General features: G+C 38.3%; 1 protein-coding gene across 19 annotated transcripts in view; it reads left to right on the forward strand.

Annotated features, from left to right (window-relative positions):
- LOC118280268 (mitogen-activated protein kinase-binding protein 1) overlaps positions 1-23,012 on the forward strand; it is a 181,245-nt gene that overhangs the window by 124,567 nt on the left and 33,666 nt on the right. For 5 of the 19 annotated variants that reach the window (XM_050701724.1, XM_050701720.1, XM_050701722.1 and 2 more), the window contains exons 16-28: positions 264-394; positions 2,151-2,279; positions 2,644-2,772; positions 3,775-3,902; positions 5,785-5,885; positions 9,252-9,368; positions 12,006-12,095; positions 13,241-13,365; positions 13,768-13,912; positions 15,324-15,486; positions 15,943-16,100; positions 16,374-16,500; positions 17,412-20,879. In XM_050701724.1, the coding sequence (XP_050557681.1) occupies positions 264-394; positions 2,151-2,279; positions 2,644-2,772; positions 3,775-3,902; positions 5,785-5,885; positions 9,252-9,368; positions 12,006-12,095; positions 13,241-13,365; positions 13,768-13,912; positions 15,324-15,486; positions 15,943-16,100; positions 16,374-16,500; positions 17,412-20,879 (5,011 nt within the window). Of the gene's footprint in view, positions 1-263; positions 395-2,150; positions 2,280-2,643; positions 2,773-3,774; positions 3,903-5,784; positions 5,886-9,251; positions 9,369-12,005; positions 12,096-13,240; positions 13,366-13,767; positions 13,913-15,323; positions 15,487-15,942; positions 16,101-16,373; positions 16,501-17,411; positions 20,880-22,415; positions 22,533-23,012 lie in introns of all 19 variants that reach the window. The other 14 variants (XM_050701727.1, XM_050701729.1, XM_050701732.1 and 11 more) reach the window with 9 other exon arrangements.

Here is a 23,012-nt window from a genome sequence, read left to right on the forward strand (position 1 = left end):
AACTGCGCGGAAGTAGCTAGTTATATATATAAAGACTAGCTACTTCGCCGCGGTTTCACCCGCACTGCTCGGTTCCTATTGATTATGGCGTGATGATTTATAGCCTATAACCTTCCTCGATAAATGCGCTATCCAACACAAAAATAATTATTCAAATCGGACCAGTAGTTCCTGAGATTAGCGCGTTCAAACAAACAAACTCTTCAGCTTTATAATATTAGTATAGATTAGTATAGATAGTTGACCTATTATTATCGCCGTAGGTGGCCCTGGACAACAGCGGCATCTACCTGGCGACGTCGAGCACGGACAAGATCCTCAGCGTGTACGACTACTACTCGGGCGAGTGCATGGCCACCATGTACGGACACTCCGAGATCGTCACCGGACTCAAGTACGTACTTACTCAGCTATTACCCGTTCGGGACAAGTTGAGACCTGTGTGGAATTTGTAACAATGGAAATGTTATGCATTATTAATTAATTATATTAACAATGTCGGTAATCTATATATTAATACGTGATGCAAAAACTTTGGACCGCTTTTTACGAAAATTGCGCGGACGTAAGAGCATAAAATTTGGTACACTTATAGTAGGAGAAGTGCGGAACGCTAATATTTTTCAAAAATAATGCTTATAAAGTACATTAAATCAATAAATAAAACATTACACACACATGCATAGTATCTGATCGTATTTGACAAAACGTCAAAATCGATAGACATTGCGATGATTTTCTCACGTCTCATATGAAAAGAGTTTTATAAAAGAGTTTGTTTGAGTTTGAGTTAAATAAAAATTATCCTTGAACGTATGTTAAGTGGTATTGTAAATCTATATATTAATACGTGATGCAAAAACTTTGGACCGCTTTTTACGAAAATTGCGCGGACGTAGGAGCATAAAATTTGGTACACTTATAGTTTATGTGTAGAAGAAGTGCGGAACGCTAATATTTTTCAAAAATAATGCTTATAAAGTACATTAAATCAATAAATAAAACATTACACACACATGCATAGTATCTGATCGTATTTGACAAAACGTCAAAATCGATAGACATTGCGATGATTTTCTCACGTCTCATATGAAAAGAGTTTTATAAAAGAGTTTGTTTGAGTTTGAGTTAAATAAAAATTATCCTTGAACGTATGTTAAGTGGTATTGTAAATTAAATCGTATATGGTTGAATTTCGACCACTAGGCGACCACTAGTTCATATTAATTTACAACTGAATATTACTTACATATAGACAAACCACCATTATTATTATTTATTTCGTGAATATTCTACTGTGACGTATTCGCTCAAGTCTCATCTTGTCGCGCACGGGTTATACATTCATAGGATTTGAGGATGATTTTCCTGTAAATTAATTTAATCGGAAGAATTATTTTTAATTGTTTGGCAATTCTTCCATACTAAAAAATCTTTTGAATCTACAAGGGAAACTTTAAGAGATCGCACGCGAACCTTAATTTTTTTAAGTCGGGTAATATAGGTATATCCTTCACTTATGTATGAAAAATACTATGCTAAAAACTGCATCAAAATCAGTTCAACCAAACGTGAGATAATCGCGCACAAATATACATACATATTAGTGATGTAACGAATGTGAGTTTTTAAACATTCGCGGCTGCGATAGCGAATATCTGCCAACGAAATTCGCGAATGTGAATACTGACTTAAAAAGAAATTCTTCTAAAGTTTTATTTTGACAGCTGAGCTTACAAGCGTGATGATTAATGCTCAAACCTTATCCATGTGACATGACAAGAGGCCTTCGGTCAGCAGTGGTCACTTATAGGCTGATGATGTGATGATGAATGATTACTTTCGAATCCTAACGGAGTTCTTAATCATCGATTGACTGTGTGGCGACATTGACAAGTGACAAGTGACAGATGACAGAAGTCGCACATATACTATCGACGAGCAAATCAACGGATGACGTCATAAATATCCTGCATCTTACATGTGTAGTTTACATGCGAATTAACACGGATAGAAAATCCCAACGAACAGCAGTTGGGCAGAAAGCCCGCCAGGCGCGATCACCTCGCCTGGTCGGAGGATCCTCCTTTTCTTAGGGAACTTTGGTCTCTGTTCCCTTTAGATCCACTTACCGCTATGATGTATTCCAGGTTCACCCCGGACTGCCAGCACCTGATCTCGGCGTCGGGCGACGGCTGCATCTTCGTGTGGAGGGTGCCGCACGACATGGTGGTCACCATGCGGGCCCGGCTCGCCCAGCAGGCTATACGGCAGGGCAAGTCAGTATACACTGTATTATTAGTATTATATTTTTTTTTTATGAAACCTGATGGTAAGCAATCGCCGCCGCCCATGGACACTTGAAACACCAGAGGCGTTACAAGTGCGTTGCCGGCTTTTTGGGAGTTAGGAATTTAAGGGTAGTTGTTCGGGAATCGGGGATGGGGAAGATTGGGAAGGGGTAATTGGGCCTCCAGTAACCTCACTCACACAATGAAAGCCAACGCAAGCGTTGTTTCACATCGGTTTTCTGTGAGGCAGTGGTATCACTCCGGTCGAGCCGGCCCATTCGTGCCAAAGCATGGCTCTCCCACACTTAAAAATTGTTCCGGATATTAATGTTCTCCAAATAATTAATTTAAGGAAAGTATCGTCCGCCAGCAACGGCATGTCGGGGCTGGACAGCGAGAGCGACCCCCACTTCGGGTCCCCCCCGCGCGAGCTGCCCTACGACGACAACAAGTTCGGCCCCCCCGTCGTGCCCGACTACACGTGAGCATACTTTGTACTACATTATTAGCTGGTAGCATAGGCGTAGCCGGGGGGGGGGGGGGGTTTGGGGGTTCAAACCCCCCCGAAATGCGTACCTAGACATTACAGAGCGTTATTTTTCTAGTTAGCATAGTACATCCCCTGTTTGGTAAATGTCTCTATTACTCCCTATGAATGAATCTGTTAAATACATATAACACAAATGTAATCTTTTTGACTAATGTTTGAAGGTTTTTTTTTGTCACACATTTCATGACTCGACTTTCTTGAACCCCCCTCCCCCCCCCCGAAAGTAAAACCTGGCTACGCCTGGTAGTAATAGAGTAAAATGGTAAATGGTAAACTAATAGGATTGGCTCCTAGTCTCCTGCGTCATGGGTGCGTTTACAAACATACAAGTTCACATACACATGACACCCAGACCCGAAACAACAATCTGTGGATCACACAAAGAGTTGATACGTGCGAGAATTGAACACGTTACACGTTGCACGGCAGCCAGTTGGCCAGTCACCACGCCAACCGTGTAGCCAAGCAGAGTACAATGGATTAGACACAACCTCTACTCTTCTTGTGGGTTTTATAAGAAAGAAGACATTAAGGGATTATACAGGAGATTTTTTTATGTGTAGCAAAATTTTAATATTATGGTATTCATTGAGTAAATTTTATAAATTATATAATATTAGTAATTCAGTACATTAAAAAGCTGTGGACGACCTTGTAGGTTACCGCAGCTCTGATTCGATACAGGAGTAGTGTTTAGTCAGGAAGAGTCTACAACACTTTGGAACGAGCGCCTAGCTTCACTGACAGACAGACTGACGGACAATTCAATTTGACGTTTCAAAAGTGCCTAATTTAGGATTAATTGAAATAAATGCTTTGACTTTTGACTTTTTTTTTGACTTCTGACACTCTATCGCCGCGCCCAAAGCGGGAGGGGGAGACCTACATAATATTTTGTAAAGTTTGTATTGAAGCTTATAACATTGATTCCAGTCTCCGCATCGGCCGGCTCCCTACGTGGGCTAAGAAGAGTTTGGGCGACGACGCCAGCACCGGGGACACCCCCGCGCCCGACCCCCCCGCTAGGGGGAAGTGGGCAACGAGGATCAACCCGAATACAGGTAATTTGTTTTGCAACATAATATGGAAAAAGTATTCTATAACTCTTCAATTCGAGAGATTAAGGCAGTTGTCCCACCAACGGCGAGAAAACGACTAACTATCGGCTATTTTCTCGCTCAAGAAACGTACAATAGATATACTTTCCGTATGAACAAAAGAGATGCATATACAAACAGTTGATCGCTGACTGTTCACACTGCCGGCGAGCACTCGCTTCACTAGTTAACCACTCTAACGTCCATGGATAGCACGGTATCCAAAAAAAGGAGCGTCATACGTCCATGGATACTATAGTTTCCAAAGGGACGAGTTCTGTTTAACTCCCTCTAGTTTAAAATACGGTCTTGTTTGGTGAGTTTTGACTGATTATCTATACAGCTGAATAAATTGTTCGACGAAAAAACAAGACATGGCGTTGTAATATGCTTTGACAAACAAAATATAAATTTTTAAAGTTAGTTGACTCGTTTTTGAAGTGTTTTTGTGAGTTCCAACAATTATGTCGTAAATACTACAGTTTTGTTTAATTTATCTTGCAAGTGTTATACATCAAAATAAACTAGAAGATTTGTGCTTTACGATGATGTATAAATATCACAATTTTAGCTGATAAATCTAGTCTAATTTTAACTTCAAACGATTGTTGTTTCGAAAAAAATGGCCGGTCTAGTGTTGGCCACTTTTAGTTTTGTTTATACATATTTTACACACTTTGCATTACAATAGTATATAAAATATCGAAATACATTTCGTAATAAGCAAAATAATACATTTTTCAAAGAGAAATATACTAAATTCATTGAAGATTCCATAATAATGTCAATGTGTTCCTCAGGTTTTTTGATGTGTAAAATTACGAGTAGTGTTTTCTTTCGATTTAATTACAATACTTAGAGTTAACCGAATATAATCATATATACATCAAAAGAAAGGGTAATGAGTCTAGTTTGTTGTAAAAATATTTTAGTGATAAAATATGCAATAGTTGTGCCGTATATTCTAAAAAGGTAGAAATAATTCTGTTTTTTTTCTGTGTTTCATGTTTAACCCGTTTTATTGTATTTTAAAGATTAACTAAAGATTTAAAAAAATCGTTAAGATTGATCAGTATTCTTCAATCTTTTTTTTGGTATTCTTTTCTTTATTCTAGGCATTACGGTTCAGTAGCTATATAGGTTTTTTGTTACGACGAACTTGCGAGTCGCGCGCGGTTCGGATGCCGTGCGCGGCTGGACGTTAGAGAGATAAACGGTCGCGCGGGCCGGACGTTAGAGTGGTTAAACATCGGAAATAAATCTTAAATATTGGAACTACGCACTCGCTCCCTAACTCGTATCTAGTTCTAGCTTTACTCGTTACTCGTTAATCGTTGCCGGTGAGACAAGTGCCTAAAGAGGTCGAAGAACGAGAGAGCGTTAGACACTGTGTTTGGTTGGTTCATTCGCACCGGCCAATCAGGAGTGTCGAACACGCTCTCGTTTCGTTTTCGTTCAAGGTAAAGCAAACTCGTACTAAGGGTACGGGTTTACCGGCTCGAAAAGTAGGAGTAGGAACGGGGTGGTTTTTAGTTAGTAAGAGTCTGACACTCCTTCTCACCTCGCCCAAGGCGGGAGAAGTCATTGGATGATTTTCCCCTCTTAAAAAAGGTCATCAACCATAACTAATGAATTTTATCGTAACTTTGGTGAGACATACTAAATTAATTATTATGTTATCGGCTTACTCACGTGACGTTTTGACGTGGAACTCGACTAGTTTCAAGCCATGCTGGAGGCTCATATTCATGAGCAGCATTCCGCGACAATCGTCGCGTCGTGTGTCGCGGAATGCTGCTCAAGTTAATAACTAATGAACTAACAAATATATTTTATATTATTCCAGAAAAACGCGGCGACTCCGACGGGTCTAAGGACAGCTCGCTAGACAGCGGTACCGATACCAGATATATAGACAAGCGGAAAGACCAGGCCGGGATCAAACAGGTGCGTTTTATATATGTATATGTATTTATATATGTATGTATGTATGTAGATATAGTGTAGAGATATGTAGCCAAGTAGTGTAGAGTGGGTGGAGATTTCTTTCAATGTTAAAGTAGCTTAGTATCCGCTTAAATGAATGTGGGCTACCGTTTTTTTTTTGAAGAAAACTGTTCGAGCATACTCGTATAGTTTCGAGTAACACCGGAGCTCATAGCTGTATGCTGTTGTCCAAAAAATGTCACGTAATTGAAATTAAATAAGGCATATTTATTAACGATCTGGTAGACAATTAAATTTTACGAAAGAAAGAAAAAAATCTTCATACATATCTCCGACACTGGCTACTTATCTCTGTAGTACATTATTTAATGTTTTTCATAGTGACTATGTGGCGAAAGCAATATCTTAATTATTTACAAAGCGAAATAATAATTATACTTCATTTCAATATTGCTTACATAGTCACTATATAGAAGTGAAACACACGCTGAATATACTGTATATTAATGGGCAATATTTTTCTACAAAATTGGTTTATTGATCATTTCGGCCATAATATCGGTCGTAGTGACCAACAATTTTTGGATAAATCACTGGGATATAATGGTGTTGATAATCTCCAATCCACAAAATGCCGGCAACGCACTCATAACTCCTTTAGTCTCCATAGGCGGCACTGATTGCTTACCATCAAGTGATCCGTCTGACTGAGCATAGACATGTTTGCCATGTTGCCAGCCATTGTATTGCTACTACATTATTTTCGAAAAATATTGCCAAGTTAGGAACACCGTTAAGTGTTATATTATGGTCGTGTAATAAAAATATTTTCTTTATATTAGTAATTTTATAAAAATTTACTGTTTTTGAAAACACTGCCTTTTGCCAGCGCGTTCTTGTGACATAAAAAGTAGTCTATCGGTTGTTATAAATTTTGTCTCAATCCGTTCAGCCGTTTCTACGTCAAGGTGTAATAAACATACACACAAACATTCACATTTATAATATTAGTGAGATAGTATTCGATTAAAATGAACGACAAAATTTTAGAGACTCATACTAAAATTTTAACTAAAGTAACTCCTATCGTTCTACAATTAAGGTCGAGATTTCCACTTCAGTATCAGTATAATTACATAACCACTGTATATAATATATTTAGCGTGTGTGTAGTAAATAACAATAGTACTAGAGTACGTGTATCACTCATCCGGTGTGCGGTGTGGTGGTAGTTTGTATGTCACTTATATGTTTTATATATACACATATAATTATGTATGTACTGTCAATAGCAAAAGTAGAGTTAAATCTCAACAGATACATATATCACTACATAGTATAAAACAAAGTCGCTTTCTCTGTCCCTTTGTATGCTTGAATCTTTAAAACTACGCAACGGATTTTGATGCGGTTTTGTTTAATAGATAGAGTGATTCAAGAGGAAGGAAAGTTAGAGTCTGACATTCCTTCTCGCCTCACTCAAGGAGGGAGGTGGCATTGTTTTTTTTTGTGATATAAGCCGGTAGACGAGCAGACGGTGCTGAGCCACTGGTGTTTCGGGTATCCATGGACGGCGGCGGTTGCTTACCATCAGGTGATAGCGGCTTATACCATAAAAATGACTTATCATACGTTTGTAATGACCCAACTTTTACTGTTGACAGTTATATTTTATCTTCAAATTAAGAAATATGGAGGAGCTTTGAAATGCTTTTTTTTCTATGTTATCTTGGATTTGTTTTCTTTTAAATGTGGTATACAGGGTGTAACAAAATACCCATATACATCAAGAAGCACTGAAGAATACAGGTTGAATAGAATCTCTACACAAAGTTTCAGCTTAAAATACGGTTAAAAAAATTTGGTACCAAATACTTGGTGTCGCATGGTTCTTGAGTTTAAATCATAAAAACGTATCACAACACTAGGTACGGGAGTCACTCACTAATTACGAAACATTTCTTCTGTAAATCTGATCGCCTAGTACCTGTGTCTCCCTAATTTTGTTGTTCGGTTTCTGGAATTTTATGTATTGGAAAAATTCATAACTTCGTTCCACGAAAACATGAGTTTAAAAATCCCTTCCCGTATCGTTTGTTATGTTATCTAGAAACCGTGCACTTGATATGTATACCTCTTTTTGTTACACCGTGTATAATATATATGTAAGATATATTATCTGTTTTATTTATCGCAAAATTGAAAACTCCATCATATTTCTTTTTTATATTTTTTTAAACATTAATTTCTTTTAGTTTTTGTATTTTTGGTGAATGGTGTACCGATGTTTTTTTCTTTATTTTTACCCAACCCCCTTTTAACTGATGTTTTTACTACTAAAATTTTGATTTTTATAATTTTTACTACCATTTATAAACATTTGGTTTTTTCTTTTGGTTTTGGTTTTACTTACATATGTAGCGGATTAATGACTAAATATAATATTGTTTTGATTGAAATATTGAAGTGATACTTATTGTCTGGTTTGTGGAACTTATCGCGTTTCAGATCTCATTAAAGAAATAAAAATATTTACTATGATAGTCTAGATAGTCTAGATTCTCTTAAAGAAACTAAATACATATTGCGAAAGCAATTTGTAGACCCGTATTATCCCTAGTACGCACTAGACAAGTCCGTAGTGAGGTTATAGAGCCGCGCGTATACAACCCGTATGAATTAACTGTAATTGCAGTAATTGCAAGTAATTGCATCGCGTTGTAACGTCATTGGGACGCTGAGGTTGGACTACTGAGCACAGTGAGCACTTGCAGCGAAAGCAGGGCGGGGCGCGGGGCGCGGGGAATTGCTACCTGCAGCGGAGTTCACAGTTGTTCGTACGAATAGGCTACTTTCCTACTAGTCAAATTCAATACTTTTTTCGAAACGTCAAAAACGATATTTTCTATGAACTTTGTATGAAATAGTACATTATGACGTCATAAGTTTTTGACGTCAAATAGCAGACTTATTTCTAGAAATGTAGCTAGAAAAAATCGAAAATTAAATAGTTCATCAAATTTATGAATGAGAGTGTGATTATTTTTTAATATTTTATTGTATTGAAAAGTTGTAATAATTTATTTTTGACCGAGGATAGTACCCAATTGTACATAGTGTCGGCGGGGACTACATACGTTAGGGGTCGCTATGGGAGACTTGTCTAAGGCGATATCTAGGTTTAATACGCCTTTGCATTGTTGAATAGTTAAATATGATTAACTCTTAATAAGAACTGATAATAATCAATTAGATATTTTCAAGTTTTATTCTTGTAGACTATACTCAAATTAGATTACAAAAAAAGGGGTAAAAATAAACAAAAAGCCAACCATTACCATTCACACCTGGTGTTGGTTGCAATAGAGACCGAAATCGCTCAACTTGTCCCAACTGCCTCGCGTCGAAGCGTTGTTCCGCAACTTCGATGCGACCATGAGGAAAACCTACGATATTCTCACTATCTCGCCAAGGGTGGAAAAGGTTTTTTTTTTTTAGTTTTTTTTTTTTGTTTTTCGCTTCTATTGTGATGTTTTTTTTTTCAAGCGTATGTTTATTAGTTTCATTATTAGAGAATCTTTTTTTTTTTGTTATGTATCGTGCATATTATATTGTCTTGTTATGTCATGATAATAAGGTTCATATTTGCTCGTTATCTATCGATAAAAATCATTGTTTTGTTATGTCATGTACGTGCATACGGTATAGAGATCACTTATATGACTTAAATGAAACTACAAGTTAACTCGTCCACAGAAGCATAATACAACGGAATATTTCAACGAAAACCGAAAATAAAAGAAATTGAAATTTTCCAACAAAATAAATACGGTAATGAAATCAATAAAATGTTAAATTCTGTATGAACAGCTCCATGTTCCTTGACCATACAAGAGCTGTAATGTTGTTGAGTTGTCTAGGAATGTTACGGACATGTAACGCGGCTGTTGTAATGCCGTATTTGTAAAGAGTGTTCAAATTAGCTCAAAGAAAATAATGCACTGTTTGGCTTACCTACTGGGCTTATTTCTCAGTTTTCGTATATTGTCAGCCAAGATGACAACAAATATGTGGTTTAAATTAAGTCATAAGAGGTCTCTCCATACTGTATATTGTCTTGTAATGTCGTGCATATTGCCATGAGAATAGGGTTCATATTTGATTGTCACTTTTAAAAACATTTTGTTTTGTTATGTCACGTGCATATATTGTTTTGCAATGTCATTCGTATTGTCATGAATGTAAGGTTCATATTAGATCGTCACCTTCATGAATGTAAGGTTCATATTTGCTCATCATCTTAAAAAACATTTTATTCATTTTTGTTTGTTAAGTATCGTGCATATAGTAATGAGAATAAGGTTAATTTTTGCTTGTCAATAGATGTAATGTTGCTCATATGTTGTATGTTATAGTCTTGTCAAATTTGGCTTGTGTGATGTTGCCATATACATGCATTTGATTTGGTCATATAAGCACATAGGATTATTATTGGTCATAATATAGGGTGACTGGTAATTAGTGAACGATATTTAAACACGTGATTGTACTCATGATTACAAACAACTTTCCCGAAGAAACTTTTTTTGTTTACTCATTACTTTTATTTTTATCACAATAACAAAACAACACATTTACGCGCGAGCGTGCTTGATTCGCATGTACAGCTGTCAGAAGCGAGGCGATCGCGCCCGCGTTATGGGAAAACTCGTTGGTATTTTGGAACTTTACGTAAAAGTCTGATACTCGCCTCATCCAAGACGGGAGAAGTCATTGGATGATTTTCCCCCTCAAAAAAAGACATGTATTGTTAGTATAAAAAAATGTATACATACTTCATTAGGTGCATCGGAGCATGAATTTTTCATATACTTACATCCTCTGCATGATATTTGCATGTCTTTCACGCTTGTGTGTGCTTGCTTATGTCTATGTGTATGTCTGCTAATACAGAATGTGTTTGTTAACAACTTGTTCAATGGTTCCGTTGATAAATTATATTTATTAGTTTTACACCGTCTATAATGTGTTTTGTATAATTTCAAGGAACGCCTAAGGAATGATAGATGGTATTAGACGAAATTTTGGTTTTCTCCAACCTATATAGGGGCCTCCTCATGCTATGTAACTTTCAGACAACTAGAAGAGGCTAACGCCCGAATACTCAAACGCTACTCAATTTTAAGTTGTATTTAAATATCGTGCTATCTCTGTCATTTTATAAAGAATTGATAGTGACAGTACTACGTTTGGGAGCGTCTTAAAATTGAGTAGCGTTTGAGTATTCGAGCATTAGTTAGTTAAGACTTGAGAGATGGCTATAATGGCTCTTTGGTCAAATTTAAGTGGCATAACGTGATGTTATGTAGCCTCTAATATTCATTGAGAATGGAAATTTATTGATGGAATCATTCATTATTTGCTTATTATCATACGCATTTTGATATGCATGCCTTTTGTTGAAGTATAAGAATTATGTTTTTGATAGACTACGCATTTAGTGATTTAAGTGCTAATACTTGGACATCTTGGCTTTTTTAAGGGGGGAAACAGGTTTTTAGAGGACACCGTAGCGTTTCTCAAGTCACTGTTGAAAGAGGGGACTTACCGCTGCAATGACAGCGAGCCCAGCCCTCGTTTATAACACTATGGCTGACTTTAAATCAGCCAAAATAGTTCGGAATGTTAGTTTTTTAAATCTTCAGTGCTGATTACCAATAAACACATTTCTACTGAGAATATCGTAATCGAAATGTCTTAAAATGTGTGTAATAAATGTAAGGGTACGGACCGTAAGACGGCTGTTTATATTCAGTTTTTTGTTTTACATAATTACTCGGTTATAAACCGCCGCGGTGCCAATGTTGTGTCCTGTGGCCTAAAACCTCATGCTGTGTAAATAGATTTGTAATGTTTAATCAATTCAGCCAGTCTCCACCAGTTTCTAACTATAATATTAATCTATTGTGTCCTGCGGCCTACAACCATCAATGCGACCCATCTCAATCAGTTTCTTTTATAATATTAATCTATCAAAAACATAATTATACTTACTATTTTTTTTTAATAATTTCTTTTATTTAAGTTTTGTTTTTTTTTTCTTTATTTTGTCGACGTTAGGTTACGATAAATTTGTCAAAAAGTCGCACGCCCGAGGCGCGGACGCGACACCACACTGACGATTCTTCGCTCGGCAGTTTTAAATATGAGGTGTGATTTATTTTTTACTTTATTTTTTGGTTGATTTTGGTTGTGCATTAATTTATTTATTAATTTGTGTCTAACTATGTAGTTTGTAGATATCGCTCACCTAGTAATATATTGGCACATCTGCAAAAAATGCGAAATTGACTTTATATGGTTTACGTGCTTAAAAGTGCATATTAATCTATTTATTTCCATATTCATCGAGAGAGGTCGTAAGTGTCATTATACCATTATTGTAGTTTCCCCCCTCACGCACGTAAAACAACGGTTCATTGGTCAGTAAACTACAAACTAAACAAGTCAGGTAAACTATGAAAACCGTAAATGTGCCAGTATATAACTAGGTGTGCGATATGGGTACATGTCAAGTTATACAATACCAGTATACCATGGCCTCGCTTTGTATGATTCTTCAGCACATTCGACGGTCAGTTTATACTGGTTTGTTTAACTTTACGTGTGGTCTGTACTAAACAGCACTGTTTGTAATACTCACTTGTAATTAAAAATAAGGTTTTGTCTGTCATTACATGAATAAAAATGTTAGACGAAATCTTGGTGTTAAATGTATATAAAAAGACGAGAAGTATTTTTTTTAAACGTTGCCCCACACTTGGATTTTCTCCTGTGTCGTGGGTGCGTTTACAAACATACAAGTTCACATACACATGACACCCAGACACGGAACAACAATTTGTGGATCACACAAAGAGTTGCTCCGTGCGACGTTGCACGGCAGCCGGTTGCCCAGCCACCGCGCCAACTGTGCAGTATGCTAGAATAACATTTGGTGGTGTCCTGTTACCTTTGCCTACTCCAATGGCAGACAGGCATACATATTTATTTCCATACACCAAGCAACTAATCAGGAAATAATTGGAGGAGGTTTATATTTAGCTAAACTATCGTTTTTACTTTTCCTCTAATTAATATCTTCTGATTTATTTCGTTACGAAATCCAAGACAGTTATTCATATCCCTAAGACGCGCCGGACTTCAGTGTTCCGGTGTTTGCATGGTTGTATCTACTGTAGATCCTGGTGCACAGGAGTTGTAGCGGTTTGGGAGGTTGTGGGGGGCTTGTCCCATAAATAGAAGTAGACTTCTTGGGGACGATGTTTTCACTGGAGTCTTTTGTTCTGATCCAGGATCAGGAGTCGACGGAGCACGATGGTGACATCGAGGATATATCTGATGGTGAGAGGACCTCGTCCTCCGAGCGAGGGAATAGGCCCACCTACTATCCTGGCAACAACGATGATGAGACGCCGGGGTGAGTTGTAACCTTATTTTTTTATGGGTCGACGTTTGGCCGCTATCTCGCCTGATGGTAAGCAATGATGCGGCCTACGATGGAGCACGTCTGCCCATAAGCAACCTATTCACTCGGGCTTTGAAGATACTCAGGTTATACCCATCAGGAAACACAGACTCCGGCAAAGAATTCTACTCCCTAGCGGTTCGCATAAGGAAGCTTGAATCGATTGAAGCTTGAATCTGAAATATGTATTTTTTTTTTCATTTTTAATACGTTTAGTTTTAGTGGAGAACTAGCTATTCCCGCGGTTTCACCCGCTACTCGATTTGTAATCATTATAGCGTGATAGTTACAAAACATCACGCCACGGTCAATAGTAGCCGAGCAGCGAAGTGAAATTATAATTCCACCTTTCAGAGAATTCATGGTGAACGCGATGGATGCTGACGAGCTTCGCGAGTCGATGCGCCGCTCCAAGCGGTGGACGGGCGAGGCCAGGCTCGAACTGCCGCCGCCGCACGCCAAGCTTACCGGCACGCCGCAGGACTCGGATGATGATGAGGTAATTTGGACCTTTTTTGCTTGGATGTAAGGGTTAGATTGGATTGTGATTACAGTCAGTACTCGATCTACTATTGAGATCATCTGGACACCGGGATATGACAGGACTCTGATGATGACGTCATTTGGTCCTTTTTTTTTGAGGGGGGAAAGTCGTCCAATGACTTCTCCCGCCTTGGGTGAGGCGGGAGGGGGTGTCAGACTCTTACTGACTAAAAACCACCCCGTTCCTTCTCCTGCTTTGAGCCGGAGCCCCGGTAACCTTTTACGTTGTCCGTAGCTCCGGACGTTATTTGGTCCTTAATGTAATTAGGTGTAAGGTGGAAATTCGTTTGTGATTAGAGTCGGTATTCGATCTTACTGGGTCGGTACATGACTTTGATGATGAGGTAATTTGAACTTATTGTTAAACAGTGTAAGGTGGATATTTGTTTGCATTTCAACTTTTACTGACACGCAACAGGTGGCTTATAGTATGCATTTAATGTTATCGTTATCGCGTTCGGCGCTTTGATTGGCCGGCTCCAATTAACCAATCAATCAGAGCCGCCGATCGCGGTAACGTTTTGCTCGTTAAGCGTAAAAAAAGTCGTACTAAGTCTTCTAGACTATGATTTGGATCTTTGTGTAGTAAGGTTTTCTTAGTTAGCAATCGCTGTGGCCCATGAACATCCGAAACACCAGAGGCTTTACAAGTGCGTTACCGGTCTTTTGGGCGTTAGGAATTTAAGGGTTATTGGAATTAGGAAGATTGAATAGAACCTCACTCATACAACGAAACACAACGCAAGCGTTGTTTCACGTCGGTTTTCTGTGAGGCCGTGGTATCACTCCGGTCGAGCCGGCCCATTCGTGCCGAAGCATGACTCTCCCACACTTGTGATGCGGATAACGCTTTTTTAGTAGGAACGGGGTGGTGTTTAGTCAATAAGGGTCTGACACTCCCTCTCGCCTCTCCCTAGGCGGGAGAAGACATTGGACAATTTTGATGAACAATTATAATAATATAATGCTAGAATTAGAACTTAAAACGGGATATGTTGCAAGCAAGCAAGGAAACTCATAGAAATAGAAAAACATGGTAAATATCCCGTTTCAAGTTCTAATACTAGTGTTAGTGACCATGTCAGTTTAATAGGCTAGTTTCCTACCAGTCAAATTCGATACTACTTTTTACGAAACGTCAAAAACGAGATTTTCTATGAATTGTGTATGAAATAGTGCGTTATGACGTCAAATAGCAGACTTATTTCTAGATATTTAGCTAGAAAAATCGAAAATTAAATAGTTCATCAAATTTATGAATGAGAGTGTGATTATTTTTTAATATTTTATTGTATTGAAAAGTTGTAATAATTTATTTTTGACCGAGGATAGTACCCAATTACTTATATATAATAATATCGCCCCAGGTATCGACGCCATCGGGCGATAACACGGAGCGCAACCCGTTGTCCGGTTCGTGCGAGTCGTTGGACACGGCCGGGCGCCGCGAGAAGTACATCAAGTCCGCCTTCGACAGCCTCAGCGGCGCCGACATGGACGCCACGCTAACTGGTGGTAAGCAGGCCATATGTAAGATGACATTTTTTTTTATATTGAAGGGTGATTTTGGTCTGGTTTGTTTGTGGTGTTCCTTTTTTTTAATGGTGTATAGTCGCTTGTTATTTAGGCTTCGTTTTATTTTTATTACGTCAGAGCTTTTTACTAAAAAAACATGATTTATTCATTTATATTAATAGAGAAAAGCTCTACTAGTTTCGAGTCACAGAGGGACTCTTCATCATGAGCAGCGTGCGCGTGACGTGACATAGTCGCTCGATGTGAGTAAACCGTTGCGCGGTGGCTGGGCAACCGGCTGCCGCCGAACGGGTACTTTGTGCGATCCACAAATTGTCGCTTCAGACTAAGGCCCCTGGTCTGGGTGTCATATGTCCGTGAACAGAACATGTATGTTTGTAAACTACAATTAATTTAAATTGTCTCACGAGAGTATAATAGAAATTTAATTGTTATTATTACATATTCCAGGCAACACGTCCCTGTCGTCCCAGCACCTGTCCCGCGCTCCCGCGCCCCGCCCGTCCCCCGCGCCCCGCACCCCGTCCAAGATGGTGGACCCGGAGGCTGCCAGGAGGAGGGAGGAACTCAACCGGAGGATACTGGAGACTAGGAGGCAGTTGGAGAGTGTATGTACCATTTCCATATGTCTATATACACTAATATATAAAGCTGAAGAGTTTGTTTGAATGCACACTAATCTCTGGAATCGCTAGTCTCACGAAAGTTACAATAAAATTATTTTTGTGTTGGTTGGTGCATTTTTCTAGGCTAAAACATTGCGCTACAATCAATAGTAGCCGAGCAGCGAGTGAATCCGCGCGGAGTAGCTAGTTTGTAATATAAGTAGGACAATTTTTACTACAACATTTCTTTGATACATTTTCCCATTTCTTCACCAGGTGGCGTTCAGATCGAATTTAAAATCGAGTCAGTCGACCACAGACCTCTCCTACATTCCGGAGAAGGATAGCTCCCGTCGCAATCGTCCCGTCTCCATGGCGATCCCATCAAATTCCAGACCTTACGGTAAGCTGCTTAACTTTGTTTGTAAGCTAGTATGTGTTTCAGAGATTGAGCATTCGTTTTGTGTTAAGTAAAGTGAAATTGTATTTTTATAAGATATAGATACCGTCTTAAAGATATTTTTTAACCGATATGACTTTCAAATATTCAAGCAAAAAGCGTTCTCTTTTCAAAAATGCCGGCAACGTACCTGTGACTCCTCTGGTGTTGCGGGTGTCCGTGGACGGCGCTGATCACTTACCGGCAACGGTGATCCTGCTCGTTTACCCCTATGCCATAAAAAATATATAATATGTTAAACGTAAGATCGGGTTTTATTTACCCAAAGGGGTAACTTTGGCCCAAACTTTTAGACCAATGAAAAACTAATATACTTACGATTAGTTCTGCATACCTATTGGTTATTAGAACTTGGGTCAAAATTACCCCCCTAGGGTAAAAGAAACCCAATCTTACCGATATACGTATATTTTTTTATTCTAAATGTGAATACATTTTTTGTCAAATCGAATGCTCAATTTCTATATAAAATATGGTCAAAGATATTCTTTAAATTAATCAATAGTTTAATCGTTGCTTAAAGCCTTATTTAATTCCAACAACGTTTAAAAATGTAATAACTGAGTGAGAAAGAAATATATCTTTGTTTCACATTATCTTTGACCATAAAAACTGTGTGATATATCACTAACCTGTGTCCATTAAATATTTATAAACGCTTTAAAAAAATTAACCCATCCAATTTCCAACCGCGACAAGTGTTACTTACCATCACATATTCAATGTAAATTCAACCTTAAGACATGAAAATAGAGTTTAAAATTTAAAAAAGCGTTTATAAATAAATACATAGCAACAAAAAAAATCATCGCTATATACTAACTTAGATGAAATTTCCTTCAACGCTGACCAAGGAATTTTGCCGTGTCCGGAAGAGAACCTGGACAGTCTTAATTCTAATTACTATGATAGCCTGAACCCTTACTTGGACTATAGGAACAAGAACCCCTACGCGATACCAGCTAATCTGAACCATAAAATCATACCAGACTACCTAGACAACGTAGTCCCCTATGTACCCCCCCATGCGAACATTCCGACAACGCACAACGACAAGAAAAACCCCCACTTCACCCCCTACGACACAAAACCTTTAGTTTTCAAAGAACAGTTGCCCCAAAAACCTCTAGCTTTCACTATAGACATGTCCAAACCTGTCCAATCCAAGGTCTTTAACCGACTATTCCCGGAAAAAGAGCCAAAACCCCGAAATTTTACTCTTAATCTAACCAAAAATGATGAAAAACCAGCTGTACCGAAAACTGCGAAACCAGCAAGAAGTATATTCAAAAATTACAAGTCATGCCCCGTTTCGCCCGTCTCAGAAGAATGCAAATGGTCTGATAAAGCCAATCAAAAGACCCAAAAACCTGACACCAACTCTTTAGACCCTAAAAAGAGGAACTCTCTAAGCTTCTTCGTCGGGTTTGACAACAAAAACCTCAAAGATAACGGCAAAAGCATTGTCGATACTATAAAATCCGATACGGAAAAAATGATAGCAGAGATTACAAAGAAATACGGAGATTTGGACGAGTATGATGTAGCTAGGGGACAAGACGATCTCGACTTAAAACCTACTAAAGAGAAGGACGATGGAAATTTCTCATCAGACTCTTTAGAAGACTGTAGTCTGAGCCAAGATGCTAGTTGCAAGAACAAACTCTACTCGAAGAAAGTGTGTAAGAAACACACTAAGACTCAGCCAAGAAGATCTGTGTCTAACTACGAAATCTACGGTACTGAAAAGCCTGTAGTACCAGCTAAACCAGCTTACATAAGTAATCAGAAGAGTTCTACTCTCCCGCGAAATATGCCGTCGAATCTTGATGATATAGTTGAAGACTCACTTAAATACAATTCTAACATGTATAGGTGTCAGAGTGTCCTAACCAAACGTTGTGTTACTAGGTCCAACGAATCGGTTCTAAGTGATAATTCCAATTGCTCAAGTATTTCTAATGAAATATTCCTAAAATACGGCAATGAAGTTGCCTTCCAGCAAGCTAAATTTGATGGCAGTCGATACAATTTGAATGATTCGCAAAACTGTTCCTACGAAAACATTCATGATACGGAGTATTTGGAGAATCATCGACATAGTAGCGCTAGTTTCTTTTTAAACCAAAAGAAATATATGAAGAATAGTTGCAGTCAAGAATCCGTTCTATCGGACGATTTCTTAGACAATGAGAATCAATTATGTAGAACAAATTGTAACTCTCTGGAGAGTGTCCTCTCTGATGACTCTGAATGCACTAAAAGCGCTCCTCTAGAAATGTTATTCGAAGGCGCAAAGCCTAAGAAACAACAGAAGAACACTAGCATACCACGGAACAGTAAAAGCTGTTATGAATTTGACAATACCTCTAAAAGCTACGGCTCGAGTCCCAACAACGCTAATTTTGGTTATATGTATAACAATTACTTAGGAGAAGCTTCAAGCCCTAACTACAGAGAGCCTAAACCAACCCCAGTAGTGAGCAACCCTAAACCGCCAACCACCAAAGTATATGGTTTCGACGTCCCAATGGATGGGCACAAAACGGTGACTAGATCCAAAAGCCTGTACGATTCAGCCTCCAAACAACCGCCCCCAGCTAAGAATATTGCGTATTATTTCGACGGAAATAACATACAGCAGTATAGTAAGGAGAAAAAGCTATGCGATGAAATACCAAGACTTAACAAAGCTGATCATATGAGCACTACGAAGTCTCTTCAGCCGAAATTTGCTGATAAGTATAAGAGTGAGATGGACGGCTGTGAGACAAAAGCTATGGTTAAATCGAAAAGCTGCAGTTTTGAGGTTGTATTAGAACCGGCGTCCAAACCGAATCCTTTGAAAAATTTGATGGAAAAAAGGAATTCTCATGTCCAAAAGAATTTGGAGAAATTTGAAGAGCAAATACGAAAGAATACGCAGACCAAAGTTAGTAAAAACCAGTTGAATAAGGAAAAGTCTAATGGCAAATATAATAATGCCACCAAAAGCCTTGAAAGAGGGTCCGGACAAAAGAATAACAATACTAAAATAACAATGGAGTTTGTTCCACATAAACCTCCGAAACCTATCAAAAGGACTTCGTCAGTTAAAATGAACAACAGACTCAAGGCAGGCATAGAAAAATCTGGACTAACGTCTTCAATATCTTCCCAATATAAGGCCAAATTAGATGGACTACATAACAAGAATTATCTAGGTAACAAAAAGCCAGAAGATGCGAACTCGAACATAGAAGCAGATAGCAGTGAAAAACATTTTGACGTATTTGTTAAAGAAAAAGACGTTAATGAGAACAAATCTGAAATACAGATGGATAGCTTAGAAGTTTATGCTATGCAACGCATGGAGAGACTGAAGCAAGTTAGCATGGACTCCTTAGATGTAGACCCAAACGATTTTGCCAAAGACTCCCTTGATTATTACGCTGAACAGGACAATAAATTATACGCTAAAACTTCTAAAGATCAACTCAATCTTAAACTCGCTAGAAATGACTTGTCAAAACCATCACATAGTAGGCAAAGTGACACAAAGGAAAATATCTCCCCAGAAATAAGCGAAGAGATAAAAAAGTATAAAAACATTGAAAGAAAGATAGAAATTATTAACAAATTGGTCGAAATGGAAGAAAAGAGGATTCTACAAGAGAAGATACTTAAAGAATGGAGAATGAGACCCTTAAAAGCTAACATAAATGACGGGAAAGGCGTAGTCAAGCTATTATCTAGAAAATTCGAAAAACTAGCAACGAAACAATCTTCTACTGTACACAATTTCGCTTCTTTAACACTAGAAGAAGCTGATACGGATACCGACACGGCTTCAGAAAATAAAGAAATAAAAAGAAACCTAAGTCTACCAGACATTCTAGATTCAGATCAAATCGGTGGCCTAGTCACGGTCGGTAGAGATTTAACTAACGAATGTGGTAACACAGAACCTACAGAAGATGTTAAATTGAACAATGCATTTCAACCAGAAGTAGGTACTGCACCTAGGAGTTTAAAACAGAGAGTTTACAACGAAATGGTAATACCGAAAACCGACGTACACTTGGACAGTGAAAATTACGAATCATCGACCACGAGCTCAAGTTGCACGAATTCCCCAAAAAGACTATCTTTTTACGGTTTTAATAGACCTAAGACCCCATTTCGGAAAATGATCAGGGTTCCAACACCGCGGTTGTGTATGGAAAATAGACTATTTTCCCAGAAAATTAGACCCGTGCTGTGTACGCCTAGGGGTTCTTGTTTAGCGAAAAGGGTTCCGATACAAAATCCGGTTTTGCCATCAAAATTTTCTCCGAGTCAAGGTTTGGGACTGCATGACTTTGATAGTTTCGATGTCTATATAGTCCCTTTCAGTTGCGGTTTTCTTTTTAAAGTGGGTGTTGATTGTTTTTTTTTTGGGATTTGTTTGTTTGGTTTTTGGATATCGCGTTGAATCTGTAATTTGTATATTTTCTTTTTTAGTAATATACTTGGCCAGACACTGAAGTATCTATTTCATTTTTTTTAATACATTCAACGTCGTGGTGGTCGCCGGTGACCGACGTTAGCGGAGGATTTGCCTTCAACAGTTTTCTATTGGCAGTCAAAGACTTAAATAAATAAGATTGATGCCCAAAAATATGCTTAGGAATATTATACAAGAACAGAGAAACAGACTGCACGGCACGGTGGCTGGGCAAGTGGCTGCCGTGCAACGTATCGCGAGTTCGATTTACGCACGGAACAACTCTTTTGTGATCCACATATAGTTGTTCCAGGTCTGGGTGTCAAAATCAAAATCCTAATGTGGGGCTACCCACGTTTTACTTTCTGATACAATGCTCTATCTAAAAACTAAAGAAACAAACTTCTAAGAAACATCTACACCACACAAAAATAAAATTGTGATATCTTGTGAATTCGCCCTAAATATTCAATCGGCAATTAATATTAATATCTTATAATGAATGAGCAATTATTATCATGATATATATTTGTATGAGCACGGCAGATTCACGACATATCACTTTTCATCGCTTTTTTTTTATGTATTTTTTCAGGATTTTTTTATGAGTACTACATGCATGATGACTATAGAATTTTTGCAGATATTTTTGCGTGCATGCAATATTTGTGTTTTTATGTTTGTTCGCTTTATTATAGCGATCTGAATGGTTTATTTGATTATAGTTATTTGTATCTAGTTTTGATGACATAATCACTGGTAGTTGTCTATAGTATAAGTATATATTTACTTATATACTTCCAAATTATACGTCTTACTTTAAATGATTCAAGTCCCCATTGTATAGGCATTATTACCACCAGGCGTCATTGTAGACAAACGCCTACACATCCGAGGTGGTATTGGATAATAAAATTAAGATTAGGAATCCTAGAATTATGTAGTATCTGGTCGTTAACTACCTATTTGTGTCAAAACGTACAATTGATTACAACAAAATTATATTCTATATACTCAAAATAAACTACTGCCTGCCTCGTTGGCCGAGTGGTTGCAAGTGCGACTGCCGGGCAAGGGGTCTCGGGTTCGATTCCCGGGTCGGACGAAGTATTACTGGGCTTTTTTCGGTTTTTCGAAAATTTCTCAGTAGTAGCACGGAGTCTGGATATGTGCCCGGTATATGGCAATAGGCTCACCACCTATTACATGGGACTTACAACATAAATTGTGAAAAGTGGGTGTAAACAGTGGCATTACGTGCCATAATGTGCACCTCTGCCTACCCCTTCGGGGATTAAGGGCGTGACGAAATGTATGTCAAAATAAACTAGTAAACCTAAAAACCTTCAGCTCGCTATAACAGCATGTTATTTATAAGTAATCGTGTCGCCAGCGAATCGCTCGCAACAGTCGGCCTCCGACCGTGAGGAGGAGGGTTCAGGCATGAGAAGGGCGATCTCCCTCTCGGACCTCGCTGCCAAACCCATGCCGGCGCCAAGGACACCCCAAGGTGCGTCTGGTGGTGGGTTTTTAGCATTGAAACCGGTTATACAACTGACAACGGTGTCTGGCAGGTTTATTGTGTGTCTGGGATTTGTCATTAGAACTAAGAATGCAGTATTTCTGACTTTATGCTAAGGTTTTTGGTGCCTGGTACAGTGTTTTTCCTTTTCTATTTTCTCCTATTAAAAATTATTCTATTAAATTCTAATTTAATTATTATGTCTATCGACAAAAATTGACAAATGTTATCGACAAACAAAAATTCACGTAAATGTTTGACGAGGAACTCGACGAGTTTCAATCCATGCTAGAGGCTCATATTCATGACCAGCATCCTACTACACACGACGCGGTGAATGTCGCGCTGCTTCTATCTCTATTTCTACACTCTAATTCTTCACAATCATCTCTGTAACCTCTTGTTTGCCGATATATGAGACACAACCCGTTGTATGCATACGCCGATACAACGGGTTAATAAAATATT

This window comes from Spodoptera frugiperda, chromosome 21 (genome assembly GCF_023101765.2).
Source record: "Spodoptera frugiperda isolate SF20-4 chromosome 21, AGI-APGP_CSIRO_Sfru_2.0, whole genome shotgun sequence".
NCBI lineage: Eukaryota > Metazoa > Arthropoda > Insecta > Lepidoptera > Noctuidae > Spodoptera > Spodoptera frugiperda.